Below are 16,737 nucleotides of genomic sequence, written 5' to 3'. Positions count from 1 at the left end.
ATTTAAAGATGTGCAAATACCACGTAGCCGGACACAGCCAACGTAGTGTTTGCCGTCGCTTGGAGATACTTACGATTTCTTTTGCTTTTCGCCTAATTACATAATTAGTCTTAAATAATTGATCACATTTTCTAATGGTATATTTATTTACTTATTTATTTCACATACCCTCAAGCGTCGAGGCATTATACAGGGGAATGGGGTACATGCAAAAAACTATAACCACGATTGTTACAAGCTTATATATTGCAAGCGACATGTGCAGTGGACGTAATCATTAAGAAATCGAATAAGAAGAACACTGTGACATTGCAATTATATAAAGCTAGCGACATCTACAACTGGACAATGGGAAAATAGAACTCGAAAGCGCTTGCGCAAATACGGCGCATGTGGCCACGTGCGTGATCACAGCTGAAGAAAAGCAGACAGGGTTCGGCGGAAAAGTGCGCGGTCTTCGATTGACGCGATATAATCAGAAGGGTGGTTCCAGTCGCTCGTTGTATGTGGAATAAATGAATATAAAGACCTGTTTGGTGACAAAAAGTGCCGCTTACTTTATGACGGTGATCAACTCGAGATGACAGATAAGTAGATGCTAGAATGAGCTTACTGCTAAGGATACGAAATCTTTTTTTTTAGTTTTCCTATCAATGCAAGGCTCACTATAGTATTGATCACTACTTTATGTCATGTACTCGCAGTATATTGTTCATCTTGGATTATATATTTATTTTCCTTTTTTGTGTTGTTTATTTCGTAACGAATTCTTTTTATTTATTCATTCATATTACCACCCGATTCGTGGCCCATCCCCCACAGTGGGTTTGTGCCATTAATTGAGGCTTCTTCATCGTCATCATCATCACCTCGTGCTGCGAGATTCGTGCCACGAGGTGCAACGGCTTCAACGCTCGCGTCTCTCGGTCCCTCAACCGCCAGTCCCTACCAGGTTCGAGCTTCTCATCTGCCTGACTCCTCCTCGAAGTAGACATGGCTGACCCATACGGTGAGTGCGGAACATTTCTTCTTCTCACGCGGAAGCTGGTCAGATGCCTCAGCAGCTTATTTATTCAGTCTTGGAAATTTCCTGCCACAGTTTCACGCTGCACGATGCAGCTCGACCTCAGTGCGAGAGGCCATCGGCCATGTTGCGTTGGGTGGGCCGGTTCTCGTTCAGTCACGTTAGCTATGCCGTTCACGTGAGCTCACCGAGTAGCGCCTCTCTGAACCTAGTACTGTTAAAAACCGTGTACAGCCTTTGGGGCGCCTCTTGGCTTCCTGACGATGATCTATCTTCAAGAGACCCGATTCCTTAATGTCTCTTCCAGGCCCCGTGCAATCAATGTGTCGATGCCGATGACGTAAAAATTACAACAAGACAAGCAGTGAAAACTTATTGTTTAACGGTGTGAGCTTGCGCCCACCACCGTTAAAGTGGCCCCTTCAGCTGTCAAGTTAACAATTATAATCTTTACTTACGGCTTCATCTCCCATCATTTCTAAAAAAGCGGTTAAAAAGACACTGAAGCTGAAGGACCCGCTATCACGGCGGTCCGAAAAGCCCGAATAATGTGCGCGGTTGAAGTTACGCATCCGTCGCGATTCGCGTTCATCAACGCCGACCGGAGGGTAGCCCAGTTTATCTCTGCACATTATTTACTTCACAATAAAATACTCCAGGGAACATGTTGCAATCACGCATGGTAGCTAGGCAATGTCCGTGGTACGTTTACTTAGTAGGCCTAACTCGAGACTATAACCAGTTCTGAGACGTCCCTCAGCGGATGTGCGACCAAGTACGCCGACATTGCACTAAGCACATTCTCAGAAATCCTTGCTTTCAACGCGAAGCACTCGACTGTGTTGAACACTGATGTACTTCGTGGCAGCTTTCGAGGATTAACACTTGCTAATGTGGTGACAGCAGGCGTGTACCTACTATGTGGTTATGCTTTGAGTACCCAACAGCTTCAGTCCCTCTGTGGAAACCCATGCCCTAGATTGAAAACATGACTCGAAGCTAATTACTTGACTTCCTCCGGCACGTGTATAGCGAGAAATGACGTCTTTACTTCCACTCACAATACTGCGATTCCGTTTATATGAATAGGTGCTCCGCCGAAACGGAGCAACATAATTATGATGAAACGTAGCTCGAATAAACATTCCTTTTCCTGCAGACCTGAAATGCAGTCGATTTAGCGGCATGGGAAGTGCTGCGCCAGCTTGTAAGTCAATCGTGGTACTACCCTTCTGAGAGTTTATTTGTCCAATGGGAATGATGAATAGATGAAAGAGCGAGCACAGCGAAGCGCCGGGGATGTTAACAAATAGTTACCGCTGTATTCATTCATTGCAAGAAAAAAGAAACGACGAAAATTGATTAGGCTTCACGTCCCAGGGCAAAACGCTGCTTTTTGAAAGGAGCCGTAGCTGGTTTGGCTATAGGTAATTGGGATGAGGGGGACCTTTGCACTCATTTCGATACCTTGGGGTTGTATGAATGACTTGCACTGACGTCATCATGGCCGGCATGTTGGCGAACAAGCACAGTGGGCAACTATGTCTGTGACGTCATGTGCCAAACAGCTTTCTATGCGCTTCGTGCACCGCCTATAGAGGCGCCACTCATAGCCACTAGCGGGTGCTTGCAACAGTACGCTCGGGAGCAGTAGCAGACGACAACCCTTTGCAGCAAGGATGGCTGAAGCTCTCGGCTGCGATTTCTCCTTTGTTCGGGTGCCAGGCTGCTTCTTCGGCGGTGATAGCTGTAGGGAAGACGCTGATCTCTGTGGCACCGGGTATGAAGATAATATTACCGGTGTTTGCGACATGGTCCACATACGTGCCAGGTGTGTCCCGCAGACAAACTCCATGAACCCCAGTCACATGAAGTGGAGCTCATGTTAACTAGCCGATATATTTTGTTGAGTGATGCGATCTCTCGATCGTTTTTTTTTTAGTTCTACCCTTGCCGTATTACTGCTTCTCTACCTGAATAATAAGCACCTGTCGTTAGTGCAGACTTATATCAAACAAATCCGCACGGTGTGATGTCTGCACATGCCATTGTGATTTTTGTGCCGATGAATACATGTGACATCGCTGAATAAGTGCAGTCGGAGTCGCCTCAAGAAGAGTAGTTGCAAATTTATTGATGGAAACGCGTACACGAGTCAACGAACTCGCCAAACACACGGGGTAATAAAAGCGCGTGTTAGTGCTGTACCGCCTATGCAATTCTGCTGCATACGCCGATGAACTACAGTTCCCGCTGCAGTTTTTGCAATTTTACATTCCCCAAGGGAGCTGCTTGGAAACGTACAAAGCAAAAGTCTAACTTTACTGGAGAGACGTCCAACGTGATATATTTAAAGGCGGAGCTGCGCCAGTCAATGTAGATGATCGGTGGCGGCAAGGCCAGGTTTAGTCCTCTGCAGCGTAAGCATAATAAAGAAGAATTTATTTGAGTACAATATTCACACGCAAGAAGGGACTACTGTCGTGAAACAAACAAATCACTCCGCGTGTTAAGTCTGCTCGGACAGCATCGAGATGTGATGTCTTCCCAAACGTGACGTGAACTTTTCAGCGAAAAACGAAAGAAAAATACCATATGCAGCAACGATTAGCAGTTCTCACCCTGAACTACCAATATTCTAAACACATTTCCCCGGAAAACACAATATCTAAGATGCCCTCGGGCGAAAAAAATACAGCTGTTAAAGAAGCAGTTCCATTGTATCATTCCGATAAGACACATCGTGATTTATACCCTTTACAGACGAGGCAAGGTGAAAACCTCGCAGCTCAAAAAAAAATAAAGTTAAGCAAATAAAGTTAGCTGTTGCGACGATTTACCGGGCCACATAAAACCAAATATTTCAGTTCTTCCAAACTTCAGTAGCTTTAACATACAACACAATGCACACATGCAGTCGTGCAGCCTAGATAGCCCAACGCGGTAAAGAAGCGGATAAAGATATAAGCGGCAAACGGCATTCCGAACATTAGCGAAGTGCCTTTAAACTGCAAGCTGCACTGCAAACAAACTTCGTCGCTTGCGCGTCTCACTATGATCGAGTGGGAAAAAAAAACTCCGATGAGATAAACGAAAGAAGGCGAACAAGAAATTTCCTGCCGAAGCGGCGATCCATTTTTGCTACAGTCGCTTCCGCTGGTGAGGCATTGCGGCGAATGATTAGAACCTTATCGCCGGCACGTTTTCGCCGGTATTTGAGCCCCCCACCCAGCAACAATTCTTCTTGACATTCCTTGAAGCTTTGGCCACCCCACACACGCGAAGTATGTTGCCTATTTTGCTCTGAAAACCTGTATAAGACAGAGAAGCACTATCAACAACACAACAAACTACGGCGCGCGGCTGGCTCCTCTCCCGCGTGTTCTGCGCAAGGCCACCACCAGTGGCGCATCCATCGGCGCGCACTACGCCTATGCTGTCCGACCGAAGCACCGTGCCAAAGCGTTTATTTTTGCGTTCAAGCGCGTGTCACAACTTGGCCGGTCGGATCTACGACCGAACCCACGACATCTTGCTCAGCATAACAAAGCAGCAGCGATGCTCTTGATGCTTTTAAACCAGCGCTACAGGCTACTAACGCTCTTACTCCGTGGCTGCTTCTTTGCTTGTTCAGGTTATTACGGCCAGCAGCCGGAGGCCCAATACCAGGGGTACCAGCATCAAGATCCCCAGAATCAATACGCGTACGGCTGGTTTCAGCCGGCCGACCCTTATAACTACCCCCCCAACGAAGAGGCACCCATTATTGGAGGCCACACAGAAGGTAAACGTCAAAGAGGGATGTCATTGCTGTCTGGTCCTTTTCAAAAAGGACAATGGACACTTGCTGCTTGAACTGTGGTGCTCGAGTGTAAAGCGTAGGTGGTGCTTCTCAGCTAACGCATACTCACATAACGTGAATCTAAGCAACTGTCGTTCTGCATGCAGCCTGTTAGAAGGATTTCACGGTGGTTGGACGAATTCGTTGTGCCAGTAACCGAATAACCTCTTCTAAAGGCCTGACAAGCAATTGGCCGGCTTTCCATTGCTTCTATGCGCGAGGAAGACGTGAAGTGTCACACTGTAGTGGTCTATGCACTGCGAAGAGTGTACTTCGGCAGAAACAAAGCATTGTGGAGACTTGTTCTACATAGCAATGACGTGTGATATAGGGCAAGAAATAACATGATATAGTGCTTGGCTCCACGCCGATTTACAAGTGGTTTAGAGATAGCAGTCACGCAAGTCATCGGCAGTGACTTGGCTATAAACCAACATTGTCTTGATATCAGACACGCAACCGCTTGGCAGTTCTTGAGTACCATGATGGCTTGCGAACAGTCTTTATTCATAGCAGACACGCCAGCGCTTCGTAGTAATATAGGTAGCATGCTGATTACAAGCCCTCTAGTAATATCCGACAAGCAAGTGCATGGTAGTGTTAGGTACCGTGCTGACATGCGAACGGTCAAGTGATGGCAACCACGCGCGTGCATGGTAGCGCTTGGCCCCTTGCTGATTTGCATGCGCTGTGGTGAATGCTGACACGTCACTTATTAGTGAGGCCCGTCACTAACATTAGCAGGCCCATTAGCAGTGCCGGTTTCAGGGAGAGTTGCAACTTCCGAGCGAATAATCGTCTTTACCGGCACAAAAATAACGTTAGAGGAGTGCACTGTGTCAGGAAAGCAGCAGTTTAATTTATATAGAGGCCCTGCTATACTCCATTTTGATGCGCGGACATATTCATTGCGAGGGCAAATCTTCCGTTCGTGTCAGGGGAAAAATAGAGCACTACGTGGTTAACCAAGTTGGCGTTGTCTTATTTTTTGCTTCTTACGCACAGGTTCCCGCGTGTCCACTGCACGTAAGTTGACGCGCCAATCTGCTTTAGCCTATATGTGGGTGAACGTGCTTCGTGTCCTGTAGTGGGTGGCCTAAGTCCAGCTCAGAAAGGATATTGCGGACCCTTAAACGAAGAACGCCTAAAGAGTCTCCACACCTGACGTATCTTGCTCTTTCCTTTTACATGTTTTCTGATTTTACGGAAAGTGTATACGGGCTAATTAGATACGCATAGTTTGCGAGCCCTCATTTTTGTATATGGCGGTGCCATTGCAATGGGAAAGCACTAGTACAATAACTACAAGGCCATGAAACAACTATATTGTTATGCTTCCTACAGCAGTTTACGCAATAACGAAGTGATTAAAAAAACAAATCTGTATGTATGTATTGGGCCCTCGGGAACAGATCCCAGTACAGTTTAACACAAACGGCCTACAGACGCCAACTGGATGCGTCAGGACGTATTTCGGGAAGTTTTGCGAATTGTTCTATGCATTAAAGAAGTTAGACTAGTCTGAGGAGGTATAACTGCCCAACAGTATGGCTGAGTTAATATACTACGAATAATTAGCCCAATATCAAACCCGTACTTCAAGCGTTTCCGAATATTGCCATCGCACAATCAAATGTGAGCGATATACACTTCTTATTGTCTGGTAGTATTCCAATGTCGTCGAATATTGTGTTGGCCTGCTTACATATCGTACAACAGACCGTCGAGCAGATCTGCTTTTTTCTTGCTTCCCTAAATGTTTTAAACGGTCATACCTTTGCCAATCAGTTACGAGTGTCTAAATAACTGTCGAATGCAAAAGGGTGGAACATCGCGAGGATGGTTCGTTGCATGATACTTAAAGCAGCCAATTTATAAGACATCCGCTATAAGACGTCAGACATCAATGAAGAAAAGCGACCACAATTAAGAAACTGCTTCCAAGGTTATGCTTTACATAGTGCGACTAACTTGTTGTTTTTTGCAACTTGGGGCGTCGGTTTCCCTGTTGGAGCTCTCGTCGTTGACATTCTGGGAAAACCTCTTGACGGAGTACGACTAACGTGCTCGGAGTTCTTGCATTCGCTCTTTTCAGGGCATCTGCGATTTGCCCATAGCCGTCAGTCGGGCTCTGCTCGCTTCGTCCATTGCCGAACCAATCACTTCTCAACCATCCCGCTGACAGAACCGACCGGGAACCCATCGGCACACGTGAACTGACAACGAGCCGCGGGTATATTGTGGCTGATTGAGTGGCGGAATGTTGGTGGCAGTGGCCTCACGCGGGCTCCTTCTTTGCCCTAAAGCTAGGGAAACGATGGAGCCCGTTTGATCAGAATGCGAAGATACCTGCCCAACAGTCGATTCAGGCACCTCTGGCCTCCTTGAAGCCCTTGGGCTCAGCGAGAGGTGTGGGAAAGTAAGCATGTCCGTAATAGAGATTAGAAACTGGTGACCTGGAAGATTGGTGGAGGAAAAGTTGGGACACGACAAACAACGGAGGCGTACAAAAACAAAGTTTGGTGAGGGGCATTGTTCGTGTGTTTCTTTTTTCATTTTCCTTTTTTTTCTTTTATAACATAGGTAGCACATTTGGAAATATAGCAATAAGAGCTTGGTGTCGCGACCTACTGCCCCGTTCCAAAGGGGACGCTCATAGCATCCATCCATCCACCCATCCATCCATCCATCCATCCATCCATCCATCCATCCATCCATCCATCCATCCATCCATCCATCCATCCATCCATCCATCCATCCATCCATCCATCCATCCATCCATCCATCCATCCATCCATCCATCCTGCCATCCATCCATCCATCCATCCATCCGTCTATCCATCCATCCCCCTGCGCTAGCACAGCGCTACAGAAACCACTCTTCCCGGTTAAAATGATTTCTGGCATTGTCGAAAGTTTTTTATACGTCATTCGAACAGTTATTACTAGACCACCTTGATGGCCATGCATGATGTTACTAACATTACGTTTTATATTCTTTTACAGGAGGTGATCGGTAAGCGAACGCTTTGTATTGAATCGGGGTTTTTATTCCAATTGGCCACAGAACGCGGTTTGTGTTCCGTGCAACATTTACACCGCAGAAGTATTGAAGCTAGCAACATCTCGAGATATTCGCCCTTAACATTTATTAAACAATAGATTATTATCCCGCCAGTTGTTCCTCATTACTGAAGGAAGTCTCTAAGAGAAATTATTACATGGAATGGCATCGCATTTCGAGCGAAGTTTTGGAGAGGACATTTTTAAGAACTAGTAAATCTAACATAGTGATTCCGACTAAGATCACATGCCTTTGGCACTGACTATCTTCGTTTTCGACGTTGAAAGGTTTAGGATGCAGTAACTTTCCTAAATATTGAAGTTGGGAGTATCACGCTGTAATTAAGCAGATAAAAATATCTCAGACTATTACTATACCCTCTAATACGAAACTTGAGGTGGGCAAGTGAGCAAGTGAGGCGTCGGCCAAAAAAGAACGCACAAAAAGAAAAAGTCATCAATACAAAATGGTGCCCCTTTCGTCGTGTGTCCTATACTCGTGTTCCACGAATTGCAGGTCGGAAGGCACCAACTGGACCATGGTGTGCGGTGGTCTCGTGATTTTCGGGTTATTTCTGATCATCATGAGGGTCTTATTTTTTTCCGTAAGAGGTGAGCTCTCACATGCCTCACGTAATTAGTATATATAGGAACATGCTTTGGACGGTGTCTCTATATTCGGTGCAGTATAGTGTTTTTCTTTCTCGAATGTTTACACATGAAGAAAAAAGGAAGGGGGAGGGAAATCAGAAAGGGTGATGTCGTTCCTGCAACGTGTACTGAGATCCCCGATCCCCTTTTCTTTTTGAGCGTCTCTAAAAGGTGTTCACGTCCTTAAAAGCCACAGTTATCTATAAAGGACACCGTAATGGCAGAACTCTGCCAATTTATTTTGGCTAGCATTCTTTATGAAAGCTGAGCGAGGCTTTCGTATCACGAGAAATGATAAAGGGCAACGAATTCTTGGAAATCGCATATTAAATTTCCGTTACTGTTTTTCTATACGAATGCGAAATGTCTTCACTAAAAATCAAGCAGATGTACTCGAAATATTTGTTACATAAGCCAAGGTGGTGCAATATTTCACGGAAATCCAGAAAAAAAAAGATGTTTTTGAAGCCACAATATCTGTAGAACTAATATCTCCTGCTTTAAATGGGCCACTTCAGCTATCTATAGTTGCGATAGAAACAAGCGCACAAGAAGCAAATGATTGAAAGTCATTTTAAATTCTCCGATTGGTCGTGCCCATCACGTGGCTCCAGCAAGCTTCGCCATTGGTCTAAGGGTCGCTTAGCAGGGGCGTCGTCTGCTCGGCTCCTTGCACATCGCGAACTCTCGACCGTCTGCGTAATCTCGACGAGTCTAAATAGGGGCGCTACGCCTACGCGATCGTCGCCATTAAGCGTGGCCAGTCCCTCCGTCTATGGGCGTCTCAGACCAGCGGATAAGCACTCCGATGGATCGGCGATGCAGACTTCGCGACCAAGCGTTGCGCGCGGAATACTCGGACGCGCAGCTAAGCCTTTTGAGCATCGGTGCTTCGGAATTTGTGGCCAGGCAGATTTTCCACGCAGTCCTCGCAACCGCGGCTAACGATTTCGTCCATCGGCACGTACCTCGTATTGCGTGCCTAAGCACATCGAGTGCCGACTCTTCGGACCCGTGGTTAGGCATGCCGCGCATTGGCACCTCGTACCCGCGACCAAGAACATCTCGCACCGACTCTTTCGTCATATACTGTAACAACATCTGGTATCAATAACTATCCTATCACACCATCATAAAGAGAATCTCATCATGAGCTCTGTTCACTAAATCTCTTGTGCTAGTACATACACCTGGCTTCAAAAGCGAGGCATCAAACAGCAGTGCAAGATGAATAAAGCACCTAGCCAGTGCATCGCTGCTTATTTATCAGTGGATGTCTGATCCTAAGCTAGTGAGCCCTTGTCAAGGGAAGACGATAGGAAGACTGCTGAGAGCACTCATTCAGTGACCTGGTCGATTCTATCAAAAGAAAACAAAACGCTTCGCTAATTGCACTGCAGACTGCAATCAATGAGGCAGTCTCCACTTACAACACTGGAACTATAGTCATGCCCACACAGGTTCTGCGCCTCATTTGGTTTGAAACCCAGGCACCATGCTCCTTGTGGATCAGCAGTAAAGAATGCCATGCAAATAGAAATGCGCAAATGAAGGCCATAAGGCCAGAAGCCAGATGTCCGAGAAGCCACGCATCAGAACATCCCATCTTTTCGAGAATTGAAAAAGGTTTTTTTTTCCCCTGTAATCTCATTTCGGAGCTGATTTGCTTGTTACCGTTGGGCCAGTTCTGACAGTTTGTCACGTTCCACGGGCTGCAGTGCAGGTCGTGACACTGTGACTTTCTTAGCTTGAATTTTCTAAATTTATATTGTGGCTATTCGATCACGCCAAAACTCTACCCTGATGCAAAGGTAACGTAAAAAGAACGCAATACAAATATTGTGCAGCAATAAAAAAGCAAGAATTTCTCGGCCGTCTGTACAAGTTTAGCTATGCAGTCAATATTGAACGATATTTCCAGATTTTTTAAGCTTTTCGGAGCCTCCAGAAAATCCAAAATAGAGATTTTTTTGAATGAAATGTGCTCAAGATATCACTCTGAAACTTGTATCGCAGCATCAGGGAGAGGTTCTGGGCATGCGTACCAATATTCATAAACATGAATAAAGAAATAATACAGTCGGTTCCGAAAGCCACGTTCTCCCTTTAATGTGCACTTTAATCTCTACAAACGAGTATTTTCGGTTACAGCGACGAAAGATTGGGCAACTTTGTAGGGACATATGGTAAGGAGATGCAAGCGTGCAAAATACGAACACAATTACCAAGGAGGAACAACACAAACGCCGGCGGCGTTTGGTTTTTGCTCCAGTACGCGTGTATGAGTTTGCGCTCGCGAATTTCAGACGCACGAATCTACGCCCTTGTTTATTAACGCCCGTCTTTCCGCACCAAGTTCCGGCTTTTGTCACTCAGCGAAAAGCAGCCGCAGTTGTTAGTGACCGAACCCGAGACCTTGTGGTTACAGACACAATCCATTATTCATCGAGCAAGCCACCGCTGCAATTTCACTTGCCGAACGGCGTCATGGTGCAAGTGCGAGATAGCGGACGGACTAGGTTTCCAGTCACGACGACCACGTTTATATGAAGGCGATATGCACAACTGCTCGCCCAATAAAATTTAGCCACAGGCTGAGAAACGGCAGGTGATCTGAAGCAACTTAGGTAACCAAGTTAATCTCGTCGCACTCTCCTGCGGATTAAGATCCATAGGGAGGACGGTGAAAAGTGGGTGCCGTCGCGTCTTTGGTACGGCAATCCAGGTAGCCTTCCGTCTGGTTTCGCTCGAAGCGCAGCGCAGTGTTCGCGTTGATTCCAAATGTTTTTTTGCGACACAACCTCAAACAATATACTGCTTAGAGCACTATCAGTGTGTTCCGGCTGGTTCCGGCTTCTTTACTGTCCGCGAAATCGTTCCAGATTGTTCTGTCTCTCTACATGCGCTTCCCAACAAACAAACTTGGCAAGGTTCACGGACCTAGCGTTGATTGATTGGTTACACGTGTAAGGCACCGCCTTCTGTTGGCTATCCAGCTGGTGACAGGGGAGTCTTCTGGTGTCTACGGTACAGTCATGCTGAAAAACTAGAGCAACGCAAAACAATGAAAGACAAGACGCTAGAGCATCGGTGACACACACTTCCTAGCTCGTGATCTGAAACAAGAGACGCAGTATGGCTCAAACGAACAGCGATTCCGGGAAGTGTGCTTACGAACAATAGCGCACCCAGCTCCGGGATTTTACAAGGGGGCTTGGGAGGCTTTATCTGAGGGAGTTGTCGTCAGAGGATGACAGCCGTGTGCGCTGTCCATCGCTGTAACGAGCTTCACCTTGTTAGATTCGGGATACACTTGTTCAATGCCACGCTGAGCTGCCTGTTGAAGCTGATATTGGCGATTGCTTTTGGAGCCGCGAACAAGATCATTATGCTGGACTCCCCATAACAGTCTAGGTTGCTGATCCTGTTTATGCTTTTCGTGGCATGGCTTAGGAGGAAAAACTGTAGCTCACGCCAATTTAGCATTGTCTTGTTAAGTTCTGTGACCTGGTAATCTTTGGTGTCTTGAATGAAAGCACAAGAAGACGTGGGCTGGCAAAACTTGCAAGATAACATTTGCGAAGCCTGAAGCCACGAGAATTTGGGCATTCTTTGGCGGAATGCTACGACCGCGAAAGCCAAACCTGGGCCGTCCAGCAGGTCTCGGCGGCTCTTGACAGACAAAGGCCGAGCGAAACCGACGGAACGTTGCCCCTTAGGGCAACCGACCGCGGGAATAACACGCGCTGGAGTTGAGTAGAGACCACCCGCTGAGAAGACGTCAGGGCCCGCGTGACGGCGCCATTTAGTCATGGTGTCGTTCTGCAGGTGACTACATGAAGTTCTCTCTCTCTCTCTCTCTCTCTCTCTCTCTGGGGGCTTTTAAGGTTTCTCGACTAAGCCTGGCATGCTTCACTGTATAGCACACAAAGCCGGCCTCTGTAAGGGAGCACTGTGATGGTCTATTTTGGTTTGATATCATTATTATGAGCCGAGAACGCTCTTCCGCTGGTCTTGCACTACGAGTGGTTGAGACGCTCATATTTGCGGACCCAACGGTGTGCCAAGTACACCTACGTTACGACCTCTACAGGCTAAAAAAAAAGCACAGACTAAACCTTTCACACCAGAGACTTAAGAACAGCAAGGACATGTTTCTGGTCGTAACGTTTTCAGTTTGTCAGTTGCGAGCACATTTATGTCTGTGCTGCGGATGAATAAGCGCATCACAAATGTTTCATTTCCAAGCGCTTTTGCGTACGCAGGACTATCCCTCAAAAAAAAAGTACCTCGTGCACCATACGGTAATTTCATACTCATATCATCACTTTGTAGGGACAATGAAGAATGAAGCACATGTGAGTTTTCATAGCCATATGATCATATGATTGTATACGTCCATAGCCACGTACGGATGCAGGGCATATCGGGCACATAGGTTGTTCGCAATAGGAATATGTGGTACGTATTCCATGAAAAAACATTGTTGTTGCCCGCATATTGCCGACGTGCCTCGACAGAGTACGGGGCCTTCATGGAAGCGCTTGCATGTGGGCTGCCCACACCATACTGCCACTCTCCACCCCAAAAGGACACGACGCTTCGTATCTTCTAATAAGAGTAGTAGCTATATGGAACAGCACGCCTCCACTCCAATGCCTTCGCGTAGACGTCAAGAGCGCCTGGTTGCGAGATGTTCCCTCAGAAAAGGTCGTCGAGGGTCGCAAAGCAGATTAAACGCATTAGATGAAGGGTGGCGCTGCCCGCACTTTACTGTGTCAGGATAGAGTGCCAAGTGAAAGACCATTCAGTAGTAAAGCGGTTTGTACCACGAGTCCTTCACCGATAGCTTCTTTCCCGCTCTTATATAGTGACAAAACACTGCAAGCGCACCGTTTCGGCCTTCATGACTTTCGTCTTTAAAACACATCTCATAGGAAGTGTCTTCTTTTAAAGCTGACAAAAATGAAATACGGAAGTCTCATTTCTGAGAAGCTTATCTCACTAATTCATTCCCGATGTTGCGGAAATAAACAGTTCTAATCACCGTCTCCATTTGGCGAAGGGCACAGATTTCCCAGGCTGCAACAAAAATCTGTTTCTACTAGTCATTAGAAATCTGGAGCGTGAGTTATACAAACGTTGTTCCTTTCGCATTTGTTAAACAGTTCTAATCGCCGCCTCTGTCTATCGACGGGCACCGATTTCCCAGGCTGCAACAAAAAGCTGTTTGTGCTACTCATTAGAAATCTGGAGCGTGAGTGACACAAACGTGTTCTTTTCGCATTTGTCAGGCAGTGAAATCGGGGAAATCGGTGCGCGAGGACTATCTGGAAACGACGGAGATGGGGCAACCAACGTGACGGCGGTGAGTTTAGTTTTGATACAGCCTCAACGTAAATTCCCTTCAAACGTCAACTGCCAGTAGCCTTTAAAAAGAGCTGTCGGTTTTGTTCAAATGACGAAGCGTTGAAAGCGATAGCAAGGCATATCTTGGAGAAGCCAGATGACAAGCTGGCTAACACAGCCGGAAGCGTATCAAATTACAGCTGAGGCCAAACACCAGTTTGTTGGCTGTAACTCTTAGCTTCGGCTCACTGGAACACGCAAAACGGTGTTTTCAGATCATCATAAACCTTTCAAGTCTACTCATAGACCAGCTTTTATTGATGACTACATCAAGGCGCTTAAAAATGCTTATGTTGATAGACCAGGCTTGCTTAAGTTCTTGTGAAGGCAATTTCTACACCAACCTTCTGAAAATGTTCAAATACCCGTTGTAGATTACCTAAAACTTATAATTAGGCCGTGTATTGACCGACGAGTACGTCGTTTTATGTAGTAAATGGTTTGACGGAGAACCGTCCGGCTGGTTGAAGTCATAGTATAGCGAATGTAAATCTTGCAACCGACGAACAAACGACGATAGTGATGCGTCGGTGCCATTATAGGGACCCTGTTTACAAAACACAATAACGAAATGGCCATCACAGAAACAGTTTACGTACTCTTTAATACATGAACAGACTTCGCATAGATGGCGTGAAAAATGCAGTCCATTCTCTTAAGGGTGTTGTCAGTAGTTCGACTGATGAGTGATACACTACACCTGGTGTAGTGTGCATGATACCATGCGCAGATTACAAATTTCTGTATGTAGATGAGACTCCAAACCTAAACAAATTTTCGAAACAGCAGCAGAATGACGTCAAGAAGGGAAACACGCCGAGGAACGCCTTAGCAGAGGACGTCCAAGCACCTGGACACACAATTATGTGCGCCCATTTCGTGTCCAACACGCTTGAGCCATTAGGACGGGGTTTTGGTGACAGACCGAAATGTGTCATTATAACTTCATTTAGACTCTCTCTTCGTGCACACTACTGACAACACCTTAACCAGAGCTCGCGACTTCGGATTGGCACCTACACGCCCCATAGCTGGGAACATGTGGCTACGAGATTAGCGAAAGCAGCGTTTGGAGAGCACCCATGGTAGCTGCTGAAATATCATTTTCATACCTTTATAGTATAGTAACCTATACTAATAGTATTCTTACAATCTTATAGTAATTACGTATACTGGACGGCAAATGACTTGTCTGTTGCACCGAATTGAGTCGGCCTTCTTATGTGTCCACACGTTTAATAATCACGCTAATTAAGCACACCACAGACACGCGTCCTCCCCCATTCCCTCCCCCTCCCCATTCCAGCCACTAAAAAAAAACTACCTGCGTATTAGAAAAAAATTATGCACATCGAACGCACACTTCGGTATCTACGTGAAGTGAAGCTTTCGGGAAGCGGGCAATTAAGCGCTCTCAATTAACCATTTCATTTCCGCATCATTGGCGCAAGGGAGACTGGCTCGCGCGCAGGCGTTATCGCAAACCCGGGATGCGCAATGTGACAGACGCGGTCATTATCACAAAGAGCTATAGTTGGTAATTATCTCACAAAGCTAGTGTGACCTCGTGGTTAGAAGTTGGGCCTGCTTTGCTGTGTGACCGACGTTCGATCCCACCGTCGGGCACGTAACTCATTCTTTTTTTTTTAAAAGTGGGATCTATTCGGTAAGACAGCGGCAACAGCAGCAGCACCCAACAGCAACGATCATGAAATCCAGGTAGGGTTCGCGAGTAAAGCTTTGCCTAAAAAATAATAAAAAGAAAAAACAGGGACAGAGTTCCTTACTCTTCGGGTTTATTTGGTCGAATTTGGGAGGGTTGTTGGAACCCATATTTATAAGGCACTTTTAGGGCATCCGTACCAAAGAGAATAAATGTTACCGTTAACCTCTCCATAGGTTTCTCCTAAGGCGCCGGCACCACGTCCGCCACTCGTCGTACCGGGACAAGATACGGGCTCCTCCATTACAGAGGCGAATCGGAGACCAAGTGAGCCATTCAGACTATCTTGTGACAATTGGGAATTCGGTGCTTGGTGATGAGGAAGATTGCTAGCTTTCGTAGAACTATTCCAACCTTTACGTGGTGGCTAAAGAAAGGAAAGAACCGTACAGCTCCCATTATTTTTCTCATTCCGCCAACTTGTCGCGCACGGTGTATATTGCAATTCGAGGAGCCAGTTTGATTGACACTCACAGTACAGAGTGTTTCAGGTAGCGTATGCGAAGCCTTATAATATGTAAGTGAGCACTACAAGGATGTGATCAATTCAATATTTTTCACTGCCCCTTGAGACATCCAAGCAACATTTACTATGCAATTGCCTCTATAATTAGAAATTATGCAACATATAATATATTGGCTTAAGTAGAAAATGTTCAAGGGGAAAGTGGTGGCAATATTTTGGTTTGCTCAAGAGGATGGTGAATAATACCATGTTCGTCAGATTCTCAGGACCGTTGTTTGCGTTTTTTAACCCTTGCCACAACTTACCTAGCTGTGAACCCTATAGTTGGCCCGACAGACCACGTGGAAGCATTGTAAAACTAAGCGAACACATCGATTACTTCATTAGCAGAATTCAGGCTGACACTTAACAGAAGACACGCACCCCTTGTGGCACTCAAGGTGGATGTGAAGTTATCAAAGCGGATGTGACGTCAAGCCCAGAATCGCATGTGGAGCACAGGGAGTTGTTGCAATCACACTTATTGGGATTAACATAGAGTAAGAGGCCTAAATATTCAA

General features: G+C 46.1%; 1 protein-coding gene and 1 long non-coding RNA gene across 2 annotated transcripts in view; both read left to right on the top strand.

Annotated features, from left to right (window-relative positions):
- The first annotated feature begins 852 nt into the window (after positions 1 to 852).
- On the top strand, positions 853 to 5,893 carry LOC135912631 (uncharacterized). Its single transcript, XR_010567737.2, has 3 exons — positions 853 to 1,009; positions 4,659 to 4,808; positions 5,871 to 5,893. It is a non-coding gene; the product is annotated as an uncharacterized lncRNA (long non-coding RNA).
- A 2,532-nt stretch (positions 5,894 to 8,425) lies between these two features.
- LOC135912630 (uncharacterized) overlaps positions 8,426 to 16,737 on the top strand; it is a 37,407-nt gene continuing 29,095 nt past the window's right edge. The window contains exons 1-3 of the mRNA XM_065445120.1: positions 8,426 to 8,540; positions 13,874 to 13,947; positions 15,888 to 15,978. Of these exons, the coding sequence (XP_065301192.1) occupies positions 8,468 to 8,540; positions 13,874 to 13,947; positions 15,888 to 15,978 (238 nt within the window). The 5' untranslated portion in view covers positions 8,426 to 8,467. The remainder of the gene's footprint in view (positions 8,541 to 13,873; positions 13,948 to 15,887; positions 15,979 to 16,737) is intronic.

Source organism: Dermacentor albipictus, chromosome 7, assembly GCF_038994185.2.
Source record: "Dermacentor albipictus isolate Rhodes 1998 colony chromosome 7, USDA_Dalb.pri_finalv2, whole genome shotgun sequence".
Taxonomy (NCBI): Eukaryota; Metazoa; Arthropoda; class Arachnida; order Ixodida; family Ixodidae; genus Dermacentor; species Dermacentor albipictus.
Note: the sequence above shows the minus strand (reverse complement) of the source record. Positions and strands in the feature narration are given on the sequence as shown.